The 13,004-nt window shown below is 33.3% G+C and overlaps 3 protein-coding genes across 3 annotated transcripts; 1 reads left to right on the top strand and 2 right to left on the bottom strand.

The window, feature by feature from the left end:
• The first annotated feature begins 2,223 nt into the window (after positions 1 to 2,223).
• Positions 2,224 to 7,851, top strand: LOC130798441 (uncharacterized protein At2g38710). The gene is given in 6 exon segments (XM_057661426.1): positions 2,224 to 2,592; positions 3,586 to 3,705; positions 4,959 to 5,073; positions 6,374 to 6,467; positions 7,428 to 7,596; positions 7,598 to 7,851. Coding segments are annotated over 6 exon segments (639 nt in total). The 5' UTR covers positions 2,224 to 2,485; the 3' UTR covers positions 7,632 to 7,851.
• On the bottom strand, positions 7,850 to 10,125 carry LOC130798440 (pentatricopeptide repeat-containing protein At5g61370, mitochondrial). Its single transcript, XM_057661424.1, has one exon. It carries the CDS (start codon positions 9,507 to 9,509, stop codon positions 8,079 to 8,081), a length of 1,431 nt encoding a protein of 476 aa, XP_057517407.1. The 5' UTR covers positions 9,510 to 10,125; the 3' UTR covers positions 7,850 to 8,078.
• Positions 10,126 to 10,477: 352 nt separating this feature from the next.
• On the bottom strand, positions 10,478 to 12,910 carry LOC130798442 (peptidyl-prolyl cis-trans isomerase CYP26-2, chloroplastic). Its single transcript, XM_057661427.1, has 2 exons — positions 11,672 to 12,910; positions 10,478 to 11,074 (listed from the first exon to the last, which is right to left on the bottom strand). The coding sequence occupies exons 1-2, from the start codon at positions 12,664 to 12,666 to the stop codon at positions 10,972 to 10,974; spliced, it is 1,098 nt and encodes a 365-aa protein (XP_057517410.1). The 5' UTR covers positions 12,667 to 12,910; the 3' UTR covers positions 10,478 to 10,971.
• Positions 12,911 to 13,004: the final 94 nt, after the last annotated feature.

Raw genomic sequence — 13,004 nt, forward strand, 5'->3', positions numbered from 1 at the left:
TTTGCCTAAAAAAATGCTAACTTAACTCAATTTTTTAACATATGCATGGAGTAATAACCAAATCAATCCATTATTTATAAAGTACTAGTTTTTTTACATCCAATAAAATTTCTTTTGTCAATGTCGTGATATATGTGGCCGGAGAATGAAGATTGTTTCAGGCGTCGACATAGAAACACTAAGCAAAGAATTAGTCGAAGTTAGAAATGAATGGAGCATAAAGGTTGTGATATGACCAATACTAGATTGGGTAGAGTGTATATATATAAGCACGTCAATGAATCAAGGAGATTGTACCATTAAGAATGTGATCCTTCTATCTATTTGATGTTTACTACTTTTGTTTTTATTTTGATTCATCTCTTAATATTAGGGTAATTTGTCAATAAATAAATCAACTTTTGTTCGATCCGTTAAAAATAAATTCACCTATTGATAATATTTAAATACATCCATATATGTAATATAATTGCTGAAAATAAATCTACCTATTATTTATAACAATCATCAAAGCTGTTATGTGATTAAACAATTAGAAATAAAGAATGATTGAGTTTATTTTCAGAAAATTATACCAAACTACTTGGATTATTTAATAATAATCAATACGCGGGTTTATTTTCAGCGGATCGAACCAAAATTGATTTATTTTTGACAACTTACCTTTAATTTAATATATTTATTTTTGTTGTGATTTAATATTGTCTTATAATCTAGCCCACAAACATATTTTCTCTTTTTATTTTATCCCTGATTTATGTCCTTAATGTCGTCTATAAACTCATTATCTCTCTTTATTTCGTTCTATCTATTTGTTCTTTGTGCAATTCAAAAAAAAACTTATAACATACTCCATATAATCTGACATAATTGAATCAAAAAGAAAAATATAGGAGTAAATTTTAAGGGGACAATGGGAAGTTTAATAATGTAATAAATGTGATTAAATGAAGAGAAAAAATGAATTTCGTGGATGATATTAAATGATAATTTGAAAATGAGAATGAGATTGAAAAAGGTGGTGAAGATGGACTTAGCATCCACCTCAATTGGAGTAGGTATGTAAATTTGGTGGATATTGGATATGTGGATATGTATGAGGTCTTCCTCACCAAACCCACTCGAACCACCCCATACCTACACAATCCATGTCAATGTACTACTTTATATCAATTATATATACTTTTATTTAAAACCTTCGACAAAAAATTAAGAATGTTAATATTATTATATGATAGTATAAGGTTTTAATAAAATTAGATATATATTAAATATTAAAATTTGTATGGAATTGTGACTTTATGGAGCACATATAATATGAATATGGAGTAAATATGAAGAGAGTATACGGATTGATTATATTGGATATATAAGTTTGAATGCATTAATATAAAAATTCAATCCATTTTAAAGCGGTGGTTAAATGATATTTTAAATATGGAACGACACATCAACCCGTAGGCCAATTTTACTACTTGTAAAGCCATAAAATCCAATTCTAAATAAGAAATAAATGAAAAATGAGTATCTAAAATAAATTATGTAAATTAAAAGGTTGAGACTAGAGAGAACCAAAATGGCAAAATATCCATGTATCAATGTCCAAGAGATGAAAGGACTAGTTTGGCATCTCCACGTCTACTAACTACTAAGTTCGCCAAGCCGCCAACAATGCTTATGCAAGGAACTAGCAAGGGCATTGACATCAAATTTTTTGGTAATGATTTCTAGATCAATTTTTTGATTTTATTCATAAATTTTTAATTTTTATTCTTATTTTATAAAGCAATTTTTATTGCGAAATTTTTTTTTCTTTTAATTTTTCGCAAAGTTGTCAAAATAACTTTTTATCTTCTATATATTGCTATAAAATCTAAATGCGCAACCTAGTTTTTTTAAAAGTATACTACATCTTTATAAAATATTAGTTAATTATTTTAAATAAAAAGAATATTTGTAGAACGAAGTAATAAAGAGAAACATGAAACTGTAGAAATATTTTTTCGAATTATCGAGTTGATTTTAAATTTCAAATCGATTTAAAATTAAATTTTATATCCATATTAATATTAGTTAAATTAAATTCAATTATAAAATCAAATAAATATCGAATTATTAAATCTATTTTAAAGTCTAGTTGGCATTATAAAAAATGTTCTTTTCCGAGTCTATGCCCTCGCAGCAAAAAGTCTTTAAAAGCGAAAAAAAAAGAACATTTTACTTTTAAAAAAGAAAAGGCCTTCGTCATCTATTATTCTTCATTTTCAAAATAATAGAGGAAAGAAAGGGGAAAACGCCTCTTTCTTCTTCTTCTTCTTCTTCTTCTACTCCATAATTGGATATAATTTCCTACATCGAAGCAGCTCAATATCTTTTAATTGTGGGAAGAAATCGAAATTCGTCGAGCTGCTTCATAATAATTGATTGATTATTTGTTACTTTTGTTGTAATTTTTGATTTGAAATTGAATTAAAAAGGGGAAAAAATGGTGTCGGCAAATAAAGAAATGGCGGTGTACTGTTTTGATACTCTCGTTGCTCATTACAATAACAGTGATCAACTTCCTTCTCCTGCTTTCGAAGAGGGTGAACAGTAATTTCCTCCCTTTATTTTTTATTGGGTTTTCTTTTATTGATGGATTTATCAAATATTTGTATTGTTATTATTTCATCATCCTTTAATTATGTAGTATTCTGTTATTTTTGTTACTTTGTGTTTGTTCGAAGCATAAACATTGGTTTTTTCTACTTGCATGCCTTTCCTGATTTCTTTTTTTTTTTTGTAGGAGTAACACTTAGTACCATCAATTCCCTTTATTGGAATTTGTTTAGCTTGCTCTTGGGAATATGTAATTCATTTTAAATTATATATTTCAATATAAAATCATAGATGAACGATTGAGAATGGATAGTTTGTGTAGTCATTCTCAAATTAAGAGTGCCCAATAGAGATTCTGTTTCGATAAAAAAAATTTGGAATTTGCCCAAGTACAAAATTATTATTTTTTTTTGCCAAACACTAAATTTGAGCCAAATTTTGTATTTTTCTAATGATAAAATGGTTCCAAACACTAACATTAGCTAATTTTGTTATTTGTTATTAAGGATATAATTGAAATGTTCTTATTTTAATTTTATCTATTATATATTGCTTTGTTTTTGTCACAATATCTTTTCAATAAATGCAATAACTAAAGTCTTCAAGTGGTGTCTGGCAATTGGCCGTTAAGTTGTAGCTGGTTCAGTTGGGTTGTTTTACGTCCGTCAAAGAGCTGCCTTTTCATTTTGGCTATTTTGGCTTAAAAGTAAACTATTCCATTTTGGCTTTAGAGTAAACTCTTCCATTTTTGCTTAAAAGCTTAGCCTTTTCATTTTTGCTTAAAAATCAGATCAAACTTAAAAGCCATTTATAACAATTTTCGTGGATAAGCAACAAAGGTAAAAACCAACAATAAGTTGAATAAATAGTCATTTACCAAACATGACCTTTAACTAAATGTTTAAAGTTGAATATATATAGTAAATAGGTGATAAGTTTGAACTAACTACATGTTTTGTAATTGTTATGCTGTGGTGTTGTGTGCAGCCCGTTGTTTGTAACCTGGAACAAGGTAGTTAATGGAGGCGAGCCTCGTCTTCGTGGCTGCATTGGTACTCTGGAACCTCGTGCATTAATCAATGGGTTCAGAGACTATGCTCTTACTAGGTATTATTTGATATGTCAGTTGCATTGAGTGAGGGATTTTGCATTACTGTAAACATCTGACGTTGTAGTTTCTTTGCTTTCTTATGCTTTTTTTTCCCAGCTGCTTATTCATGTCTGGTGCTATATAATTGCAAAGTAATTGGCTATTTCAGTAATATGGTGTGATCCATTGAGGCAGAACTGTTGTCTTTCTGTTTTTTGTGGCTTGTGAACAAGAAAGCCCTGTATGCATTGCAAATTGGTTTCCCAATTTGCTCACAAGGAGTTCTTTATTTTTATCACCCTTTCATGCTTTTGGGGAAAGAGGGCGTGAGAATCTTTGAGGCGATCACGGTGTCGCTGAAGTTGCATATGATATCAAGATCAATGTGAAATAACCTCATTGTTATTGAGGTTATGCTCATCCGATCTGCTTCTGGGTTGAAGCCACTCAGGCTTTGGGGTAATGGAATGTTGTTCTAGTGTAGTTGTACTGACGATATATTTATGGCTTAGCATACTAGTATAGTGCTCGTATCTTTTGCTCAACTGAAATCATAGAAACTGACTCAGTGAGCTCTACTATTTTAGTGCTTGTTTCTTTTGCTTAAGTTAACTCTGTGAGTTTTAATTTTTTTAGTTAACATTTACCGATGTCTTAAATTTTCTATCTTGATTTTCTTCATTCCTACTACTGTCTAAAACCTTTTTTTTTCTGATGGAAACTGGTTTTATAAAGTTGAAGAGGACAGGAACTGAGTTATAATTTAGTTTTCTTCCACTGTGCTGGTGAAAACTCTTGCCTGTAGTCTTTTCAAATTCAAAATCAACTTGAGAGTTGAGACTCAATTTGCAAATTACCTCAATTGGTTATATTGGACATTTCAATCTCAACACCTTTTTGACATTGGACTTTTTTGGAGATGAAAGTGAGTTTGACAGCTGACAGAGAAAAGATTATGATAACAGCAAAAATGCAAAATTTGTTAGTATGGGACTCTGGTTACAGTCTGTCTGTTGATGTCACCCTTAACAACTTATTTTACAATTCTTATTCCTAATCAATAATTACTTACTGAACTGATTAGCTGATTTAGACTTGTATTGATCATGGTACTTGTCATGCTCTTTGGCTCTTTGTCAGAAATTTCTGCATGCTTACCCTCTTATTGCTTTTTCAGAGTAATGTATCATACTAATGTTCTGTCTTTTTCACCCACCTCATTTCTCTGAAACTAAATGGTTGTCTGTTTGACCTATATATTATGTCACAGTGCACTGAGAGATCGCCGTTTCCCCCCGATTCAAGCAAAAGAATTACCCCAATTACAATGTAAAGTTTCAATTTTAACTGAATATGAAACTGCTGCTGATCACCTTGACTGGGAGGTGTGTGCTCTTCTTCCTTTCTTTTTCCGTATAAAATTATAAAATTGGATTTTGTTCAATGATCCATAGTGTAATATGATACGCTAATCTTGCACATCGCAAATCGAAGAAAAGCACATTATGTTTTTTTTGGCTATTTTTGAGCCATTGTGAGCTAATCGCAAATTTATAAAGCGAATCAGCAAAGGTATTATGTTAAAGTATAATCCATCAATGCTATTAAATTCATGTAGTCATCTTTTGGGTAATTTCTAAAAATAGGCATTCTTTAAAATTTTCCAAATATGCTGACATATTGATTAAAACAAATATACAATGAGCTGTGTGAGGGGTTTTACTTTTCAAGTGGTTGAGCTTGCTGGTTAGAGGGTTGATTGAATCAGGTCTGTTACTCTTTTCTTAGTATGAGGGTTCCTCTGTGCAATTGTCACTAATTTCAAATATCTGAACAGACTCGTCTTTTCTAATACTGCTGTTGTGTTTGGGATGGGGAATGGGGGTATAACTATATTCTTATACTTTCGCCTTTTTTTGCTCTCTTTATTTGGGGGGTGAGGATGCTTTATGAAGCTACTTGTGATTCCTGCTACAACTACAAGTGATGCAACATGCAAGTGCAAAAACAAGGCGACATCATATCGTATCGGCTAACTTGTATTTTGTAAAGGTTCTCAAATCTACCGTATTGATACTACGACTCACATCGTAGAGGTGTAAAAGCTAAGGTCGGTTGAAGGGATATCTCATGGTCTCGTCCAATGTGTTTATAGTTTGTACAATAAGCACATGAACCCCGTCACCACATCACTATGATTGTCACCGCAATCATGGTTGAGACCACATTTTTGCACTATGCAATTATGGATGCAACTGCCTAGCTTTGTACATCTGGCTTCTGCGAGTTCTGATTGCCTTTGAAGAAAGTGGTTATTTTGAAGAAAGGCAGATCAAGTGCAGACGTTACAATTTTACTGCAGACCTTCCTTTTCTTGGGCAAGGGACTTGGGGGTGTTGTTGACTTTTGATTGAATAATCCAATTAGAAGGAGCAAGTGCCAGCAGAAGGAAGAATCAGTGGAATTTGATTTCTGGTGATTATGGATTAGGGAAATGCATGTCCACAATTTACATTCTCTTCGAAGTATTATGTATAAATTACAGCATGAAGTGACCAATTTTTTAAATCTGTTCTCCCTCATGTGAATATAGCATGCTGCATGGTCATAGTTTTGTTATGTTAGGACTTAGGATATTTCTTCAATAATATTGGCCTGTTGATATATGATCTGTTCTTTTGGCAGGTAGGAAAGCACGGTATAATAATTGAATTTACTGATCCTCACTACAATACCAGGCGAAATGCCACATACTTGCCTGAAGTTGCTGCACATGAAGGTGTGTTGCATATTGTTAGTTGTTTCCAAAGCGCATTATTTATTTAGAATATATTATTATTATAATACTTGTTACTACTTAATGCAAAGCTGGCCATATTGAGGGATCTTATTTTCTGTGAACTACCTTTTATGCACACTTTTTTTTTTTAATGTAATTTTCAAATAAAGCTAACATGGTAGCAGTTAAGTTTTTGCTACCACTTGATGGGGTGCACGTCAACTAGGCTGCAATAACTAAAATATACTGAACTTGCAAGGTAATTTGTCGATTAAGAACGGTTAAGGAAGGTATCTGAATAAATGAAAATAAGCCGCCAATTGGAATGGATACGAGGCACTTCTCAAAATAATTGAAGGATTCCATGAGGTGGTAGTTATATCTTATTATGAGGAGCTTAAATAGAATTGGATTGAAATTTTGTACAAAAGGTAGTTATTTTGATTATAAGTGTGTTTTAGACTTACTTATGGGAAGAAAAATCCTCTTATTAATGGTTGCATGATATTGAAAATTTCGGTCCAAATTTCCTGATAGTTTTCTAGTCTTTCTCAAGTAAGCTACCGTGGCATTCGGGTGGACAAAATACTACTCTGTGCTCTCTCCAGAGAACGAAACCCTATTTGTGTGCAAAATAAATCATACTTCCTTTCCCAAGCATGAACAACCGACTTTTTGTGGGAGTTTTGTTTGCTAAATGTTAAAGTGAGGCGTAGGTGAAATGCTATGGTAGGATTTAGCTTGAGCAATCTTTGATGTTGTGAATCAATGTAATGTCTTTAAACAGGATTGGTTTGTAGGGAATCATCGAAGTACAATTTGGGTGAATATAAGTAATTTTCGATAATAAAGACAGATATGTTATATTGCCTTATTATGTTTGATGATAATGGTAGCTTTGTATGATGACTAATGTATTATAAGCTCAAATAATGGTGTCATTAATTTTAATGCTTTCAGGTTGGACAAAAGTCGAGGCTATTGACTCTTTAATGCGAAAGGCGGGTTACAATGGTGTTATCACAGATGCTTTGAGAAAGCGCATTCGGATGACTCGTTACCAGAGCACAGCATTTACGATGCACTATGGAGAGTATATTGCGTATGTGAAGAATACCCGAGGCACTCTACCCCACTATTAACGGGTTGAAGCTTGGCAATTGATCTAACTCAATTTGCTTTCTCTTATCTTATTTCTTTGAATGAATTTCATTGAAATTCTGCTTTATCTTTACTTCCACATAAAGCCCATTCATGGCTGATTTGAAATTCTTAAAATTGGAAGAAAAATGATTACTTTATGTAATGTAAGTGGTATGATATTGGAGTAGATTCCTAATTTTCAACTCAAAATTTCTAAATGAAGCTTGCACTATTTTATTAATCCTTTATTCCTTAATATGTATTCTAATTCTATATTCTTAAACAAGGATTGCCTATAAATAACTAATGACCAAATCCAAATAATGAAATAATCTTGATTTGTAGAGTAGAAAATAGCTTGACTTTACATTTTAAGAACAAGTTAAAACATGGGATCATAAAAATCTCAAGCTTTTCTTGCGGTATCTAGAGAATAATTATAGTCTGATCTTTTGGCCCACCTTTCTCTTAAGTTGTAGCTTCACTAGTGCTCGGAGTTTCTCCCTTTTTAGTTCGAGCAACTAAAATTTTTGGGTCCTTTAGTTTCAGATCATTCTCTTCCATTTTGGCTTTTGGAGGAAACACCTCAAACATAGAGGGATCTAACACATCTCTTGAACAATGAAGGGTAATACCCAATTTCTCTGCTTCATCCCAAAGCTCTTTCCCTCTTTCAAAATCACCTCCCCTACAAAGCTTTGGTATCAAAACATCATACACTGGACCATAATCACCCACTGAGTTTATCTTCATACAATCAAGCAACTCCAAAGCATAATTCACTCTGTCAACTCCACAAAGAACACCAATAAGATCATAGTAAAACTTCATTGGCGGCACTACCCCTTCTTCTACCATCATATCCACCATCCGATTACCTTTACCGAATCTTCCTGTCAAGTATAACACTCGAATAGCAAGATAGTAGCTAATCCAATCAGGAACACAACCCCATTTTCTCATCAATTCAAAGGTTTTGAGTGATTCTTTCACTCTTCTAACTCTACCTAAACAAGATAGCAAGATGTTGAAACTTATTGAATTTGGTATGATCTTGTATGTTCTCATCTCCATAATTACATTTAGAGCTTCTGGTACAAGCCCAGATGGGTTATGTTTTAGATTATGCTCACAGAGACACCTTAGGTACGTGTTGAAGCAATAAAGATCGAGGCTAAATTTCTTCGATTTCATCTCTTGGAGTATTCTTCGAGTTTCCTTTACATTTCCCTGCTTAGACCATCCATATAAGATGCTCCTATAAACACAAAATTCGACACCAGATATCTTATCCGTGTGATGATATACAACCCCTTCTGCCCTTTTCGCGTGCCCTTTAGCACAGAGTGCATTGACAATAGCAGTGACAGTAGTTTTGTCCTGTGAGCACTTGAACAGATTCAAGTTCTTGAAAATTCCCAATGCATCATCTTCTCTCCCTAACTTAACAAAGATTTCAGCCACTGTACTGAAAGTATGGGCTTCCAAAGCTCTCTGATCATTACGGAGATTTTTCAGCAAAATGTCTACTGCTCTATGATCCTTCTTCTCAGCTAAAACTCGAACAACATGGTTATAATCCTTGTCCTCTAAAGCCGAACCCAAACTCTTGCAAGACCATGTGAAAAACCGAAGCAATCGTCTTGTGGGTGCTTCATTTTTGCAATGATTTATCACTTGCAGAACCAGAGAAGGGGTCAATTGAACTTCACATTTTCTAAGGCTTGATTCCAAGTCATCTAGACCACCAATTGGAGTACAAACAAAGCTGCATAACTCTTCAAACCCAGGTAGGATTAATGGATTAAGAGGAGGAGTTTCCAAAGTGTTGTATAGAGAAAAACCAAAGTATTTCAGACGTCTAGTTTTTTTATCATAATGGTTTCTTAGGCAATTCATCGAACAGTTGGTGGGCGTGAATCAAAATAATTAGGTCAACAGCAGATTTACGATAGACTTAAATGAAACAAACATCTAAATGTCGAATCATTACTGAAGTTTAAATAAAATTTTCCATGATGTTGATGAAGCTTCTACCCAAATGAAATTGAGAGCGAAATGAAGGTAACATGGGATTTGCATGAAAGCGCCGCAATTGAGAAATTGACGAGAAATGGGAATACTTATTTTGAGTAAAAATATTCGATTTAAAAGATACTTCAATTTTGCATTGAATTAACAATGGAGGAATATACGGAGAAAGATGAATAGAGGTAGAAGAAGACTGGAAGTGTAGATTTGCGGAGGAAGATGGAGTTAATGAAGGTATTCTTGTAATAACACAATTTATCTTGAGCTGAAGATACAATTAATCAAAGCAAAATTGGTAAAATTATTTATCGGACAATTTTAGCTTATGTTGACATAAATTGATTAGTTAACTGTCAAACCAATTGATAAAATTCAGTGATCAAATAAGTCACTTAATCAGCTATCAACTATTTAACGTTTCCAAGCACCCCTTGTTATGATGAGAACCATACTTGTTTTGCATTTTCATGGCTGATTGTTATGATGAGAACCATACTTGTTTTGCATTTTCATGGCTGATCAATGATGTTATATCATTAGAACAAAGTCTTACGACTTTTTTTTGTTATAAGTCTTACGACTTTTTTTTGTTATAAGATAGGCTGAGAGAAAGAAAGTCAAGACTTCTACGTTTCCTTCCTCTTTTAAGCTATGCTTATCCTTTATATTTTCTTTTCTACATTTGTTTAGTCAATAGTAATATTAAATGGTGATAATGTGAAAGAGTTTTAGTTAAAATTTCAATGAAATTAGTATCTCGTTTCTACGGTGATGAAGCTCTTATCTTCATACATATTTTTACATCGTAGTTTCCCAATACTACCTTATAGTTTATACCTCATTCTCAAGTGGTAATAGATGTGAATAAATTTTTGTGAGAACAAGAATTGATAAGAGTAGAACAAGCATGAGTTTAAATCTTGTCAAGTAATTATTCTAACTAAATTTCAATGTATTTTCATTATCAATTTTATCATTTAGTACCAATAATTAAATAGTTCGTTATGCTTGTTTCCTATTGTTTCTCATGATAAGGTTTTCTATAATTATTAATGTTATTATGTTACCACTAACCGTAACCTCCTTATCTTCTTTGATAAGAGTATGGTCTATTGTCTTCCAAACCTTTCTAGACCCAATTCGTAGCTTCTATGAGCGAGATATACTGAGTATAATGACGAAGATGATGGTCGTTTTCTTAGCCATACTAGTGACTAAATCTGGCTAGTTTTGCATTTTCAAAAAGCAATAAATTTGTATTCTAATACACCATTTATTCACTCTATATAGCAAAATTTTGAACAAGAATGAATTTAGTGAATTTCCAATGTCATTCAAGCAGACCACAATTTGTGATTATCACTTTCGAGTACGGCCGGTTGAAGCCCCTTTCTGCTACTACAGCTCTCTTGTCTCCAATCAACTTAGCCACCCTGAAAGTTTTGAAATCAAGCAAGCTTTTTCAGTTCAAATTTAGACAACATTCAATATGTAATGTAGTAGTTAATATAATCAACAAGTGTATCTCGTTACTTCTCTTTTCTAATTACTGATTTTTGATATTTACGTGCATTTCTTATTCATGTGAAAGCTGCACATGATATTTGTTATCAAGGGTCAATCTGAATCAACCTTTTTGTTATCTCTACAAGGGTAAATGCTGCGTACATCCAAATCCCTCACACCCAACCATTTAGCGACCATAAGTCCAAATATGTTTTCTTTTCTAATCTATGGGAGTTTTTATGATCCACAACAAGTAGTTAGTTTATTACGTTAAACTCAAAAGAAGAAAGTATACTCTTGAATTTTTGGGGTGTTGAATGTTAGCTTTTATATTGGCTTTTTGGTTGACTTTTGGCTTGGTTAAATAGCCTACAAAAGTATTTGGTAAAATAGTTACTCCAGTTAGGTTTTTATTGGCTTTTGACTTATTGACCCCCACTTTTTCTCTAATAAACAACCAACAGCCAACAGCTAAATTTATCAAACATCTCCTTAATCATATTTACTGAATTGTTCTGCATTACCTGAAATAAGGAGAGCTAGTATTTTCTTGCACAGTCTTAACTTGAGCAACCTTCTCCACAACATCCATTCCTTCAATCACTTTACCAACAACCAAAGCGGACGAATCAAGCTCAGGCGAGTCCTTTATAGCAATAGTAAACTCGGTCCCATTTGGCTCGATCCCGACCTCCTCCTGATCAATCTGAAGCTTCCCTTGTCTAGCAACCAACTTCATTTTTGGTGGCGGTTTCGTAGGATCCCTTACAATAATACTAACTGTTCCTGCTAAGTTCTTAGTCCCCGGAACTTCCTCATTCTCTCTTTCCCATTCACCAACCAAAGTATCATTGCTTAAGCTCTTCCCTGTTCTATTAGCAAGTTCAGCATCCACCCCATATGACCTAATCCCACCATGTTGAACATAATTTGGCATGATTTTTACAAACTCTTTTCTTCTATAAGTTATGCCTGCTTTCCCACTAACAAGATCACTGAATCTAGCTGCTCCAACAGGCACTTTTTCATCATATAATCCTATCACAATCCTTCCTATTGGCTTCCCATCAATGGATATATCTAAAAATGCCCTTTTTGTTTGATCCTTATTAGGACTAGTTTCTGCTACTTTCTGCTCATTTTCTCCTTTGTTATCTAATGGGTTTTCCTCTGCTTGCACATCAGACACTTCTCCTGTGGTATCCTGTGTGTTTTCCTCCGCTTGCAATGGGTTTTCCTCTGCCTGCACACCCGAAAACTCTCCATCACTATCCTGCGTGTTTTCCTGCGGTGGGACAGGATTTTCCTCAGCCCGAGCATCCAACCGAGAATATGGGTGTAAAGTCTGTGCAGTCAAGAGCAGCAGTGAGGAGTTGGTGAAGATTGTGAGGTCTCGACGTGAAATTTTACAGCATTGTTTAGAATTTACAGCAGAAATGCTGGTGTGTATGATCTGATTTTGGGTATGCAGAATCTGTGTAGTAGATTGTATGAACTTTAGGTGTTGTATATGCATCATTTTTGTAGTTCTAAGGATGAAAATGTTTGTGTATGAATATGATCTGGTTCAATAGTGGGTTTAATTTTGCTCCATAAGTTTTGTTTTGTTTTGTCAAAGAAAAATACTAGAAATGAAATTGTGGATAAGATGAAGTTCATTACTGTTGTGCATCAGCATATGACGTTCATTTCACACCACAAAGAGAGTGTTGGTAGGACATATTCTGATTTCCTTTTCCTTTATGGACATCTTCTGATTTCATCTTTCCTATACGTCCGATTGGCCTCAATATTTTTTTTAATTATTTAAAATTATATACAATTAAAAATATAAAGGATTAAGATAAATATTAGATT

This window comes from Amaranthus tricolor, chromosome 13 (assembly GCF_026212465.1).
Source record: "Amaranthus tricolor cultivar Red isolate AtriRed21 chromosome 13, ASM2621246v1, whole genome shotgun sequence".
Classification (NCBI taxonomy): Eukaryota; Viridiplantae; Streptophyta; class Magnoliopsida; order Caryophyllales; family Amaranthaceae; genus Amaranthus; species Amaranthus tricolor.

What these genes read in the sequence shown, in the direction of transcription:
- LOC130798440 (XM_057661424.1), bottom strand. Translation starts at nt 9,509, where the DNA reads ATGAATTGCCTAAGAAACCATTATGATAAAAAAACTAGACGTCTGAAA.
- LOC130798442 (XM_057661427.1), bottom strand. Translation starts at nt 12,666, where the DNA reads ATGATGCATATACAACACCTAAAGTTCATACAATCTACTACACAGATT. An exon ending in ACTAGCTCTCCTTATTTCAG is followed by an intron (nt 11,075 to 11,671) that starts GTAATGCAGAAC and finishes CAAAACTTTCAG; the next exon opens with GGTGGCTAAGTTGATTGGAG.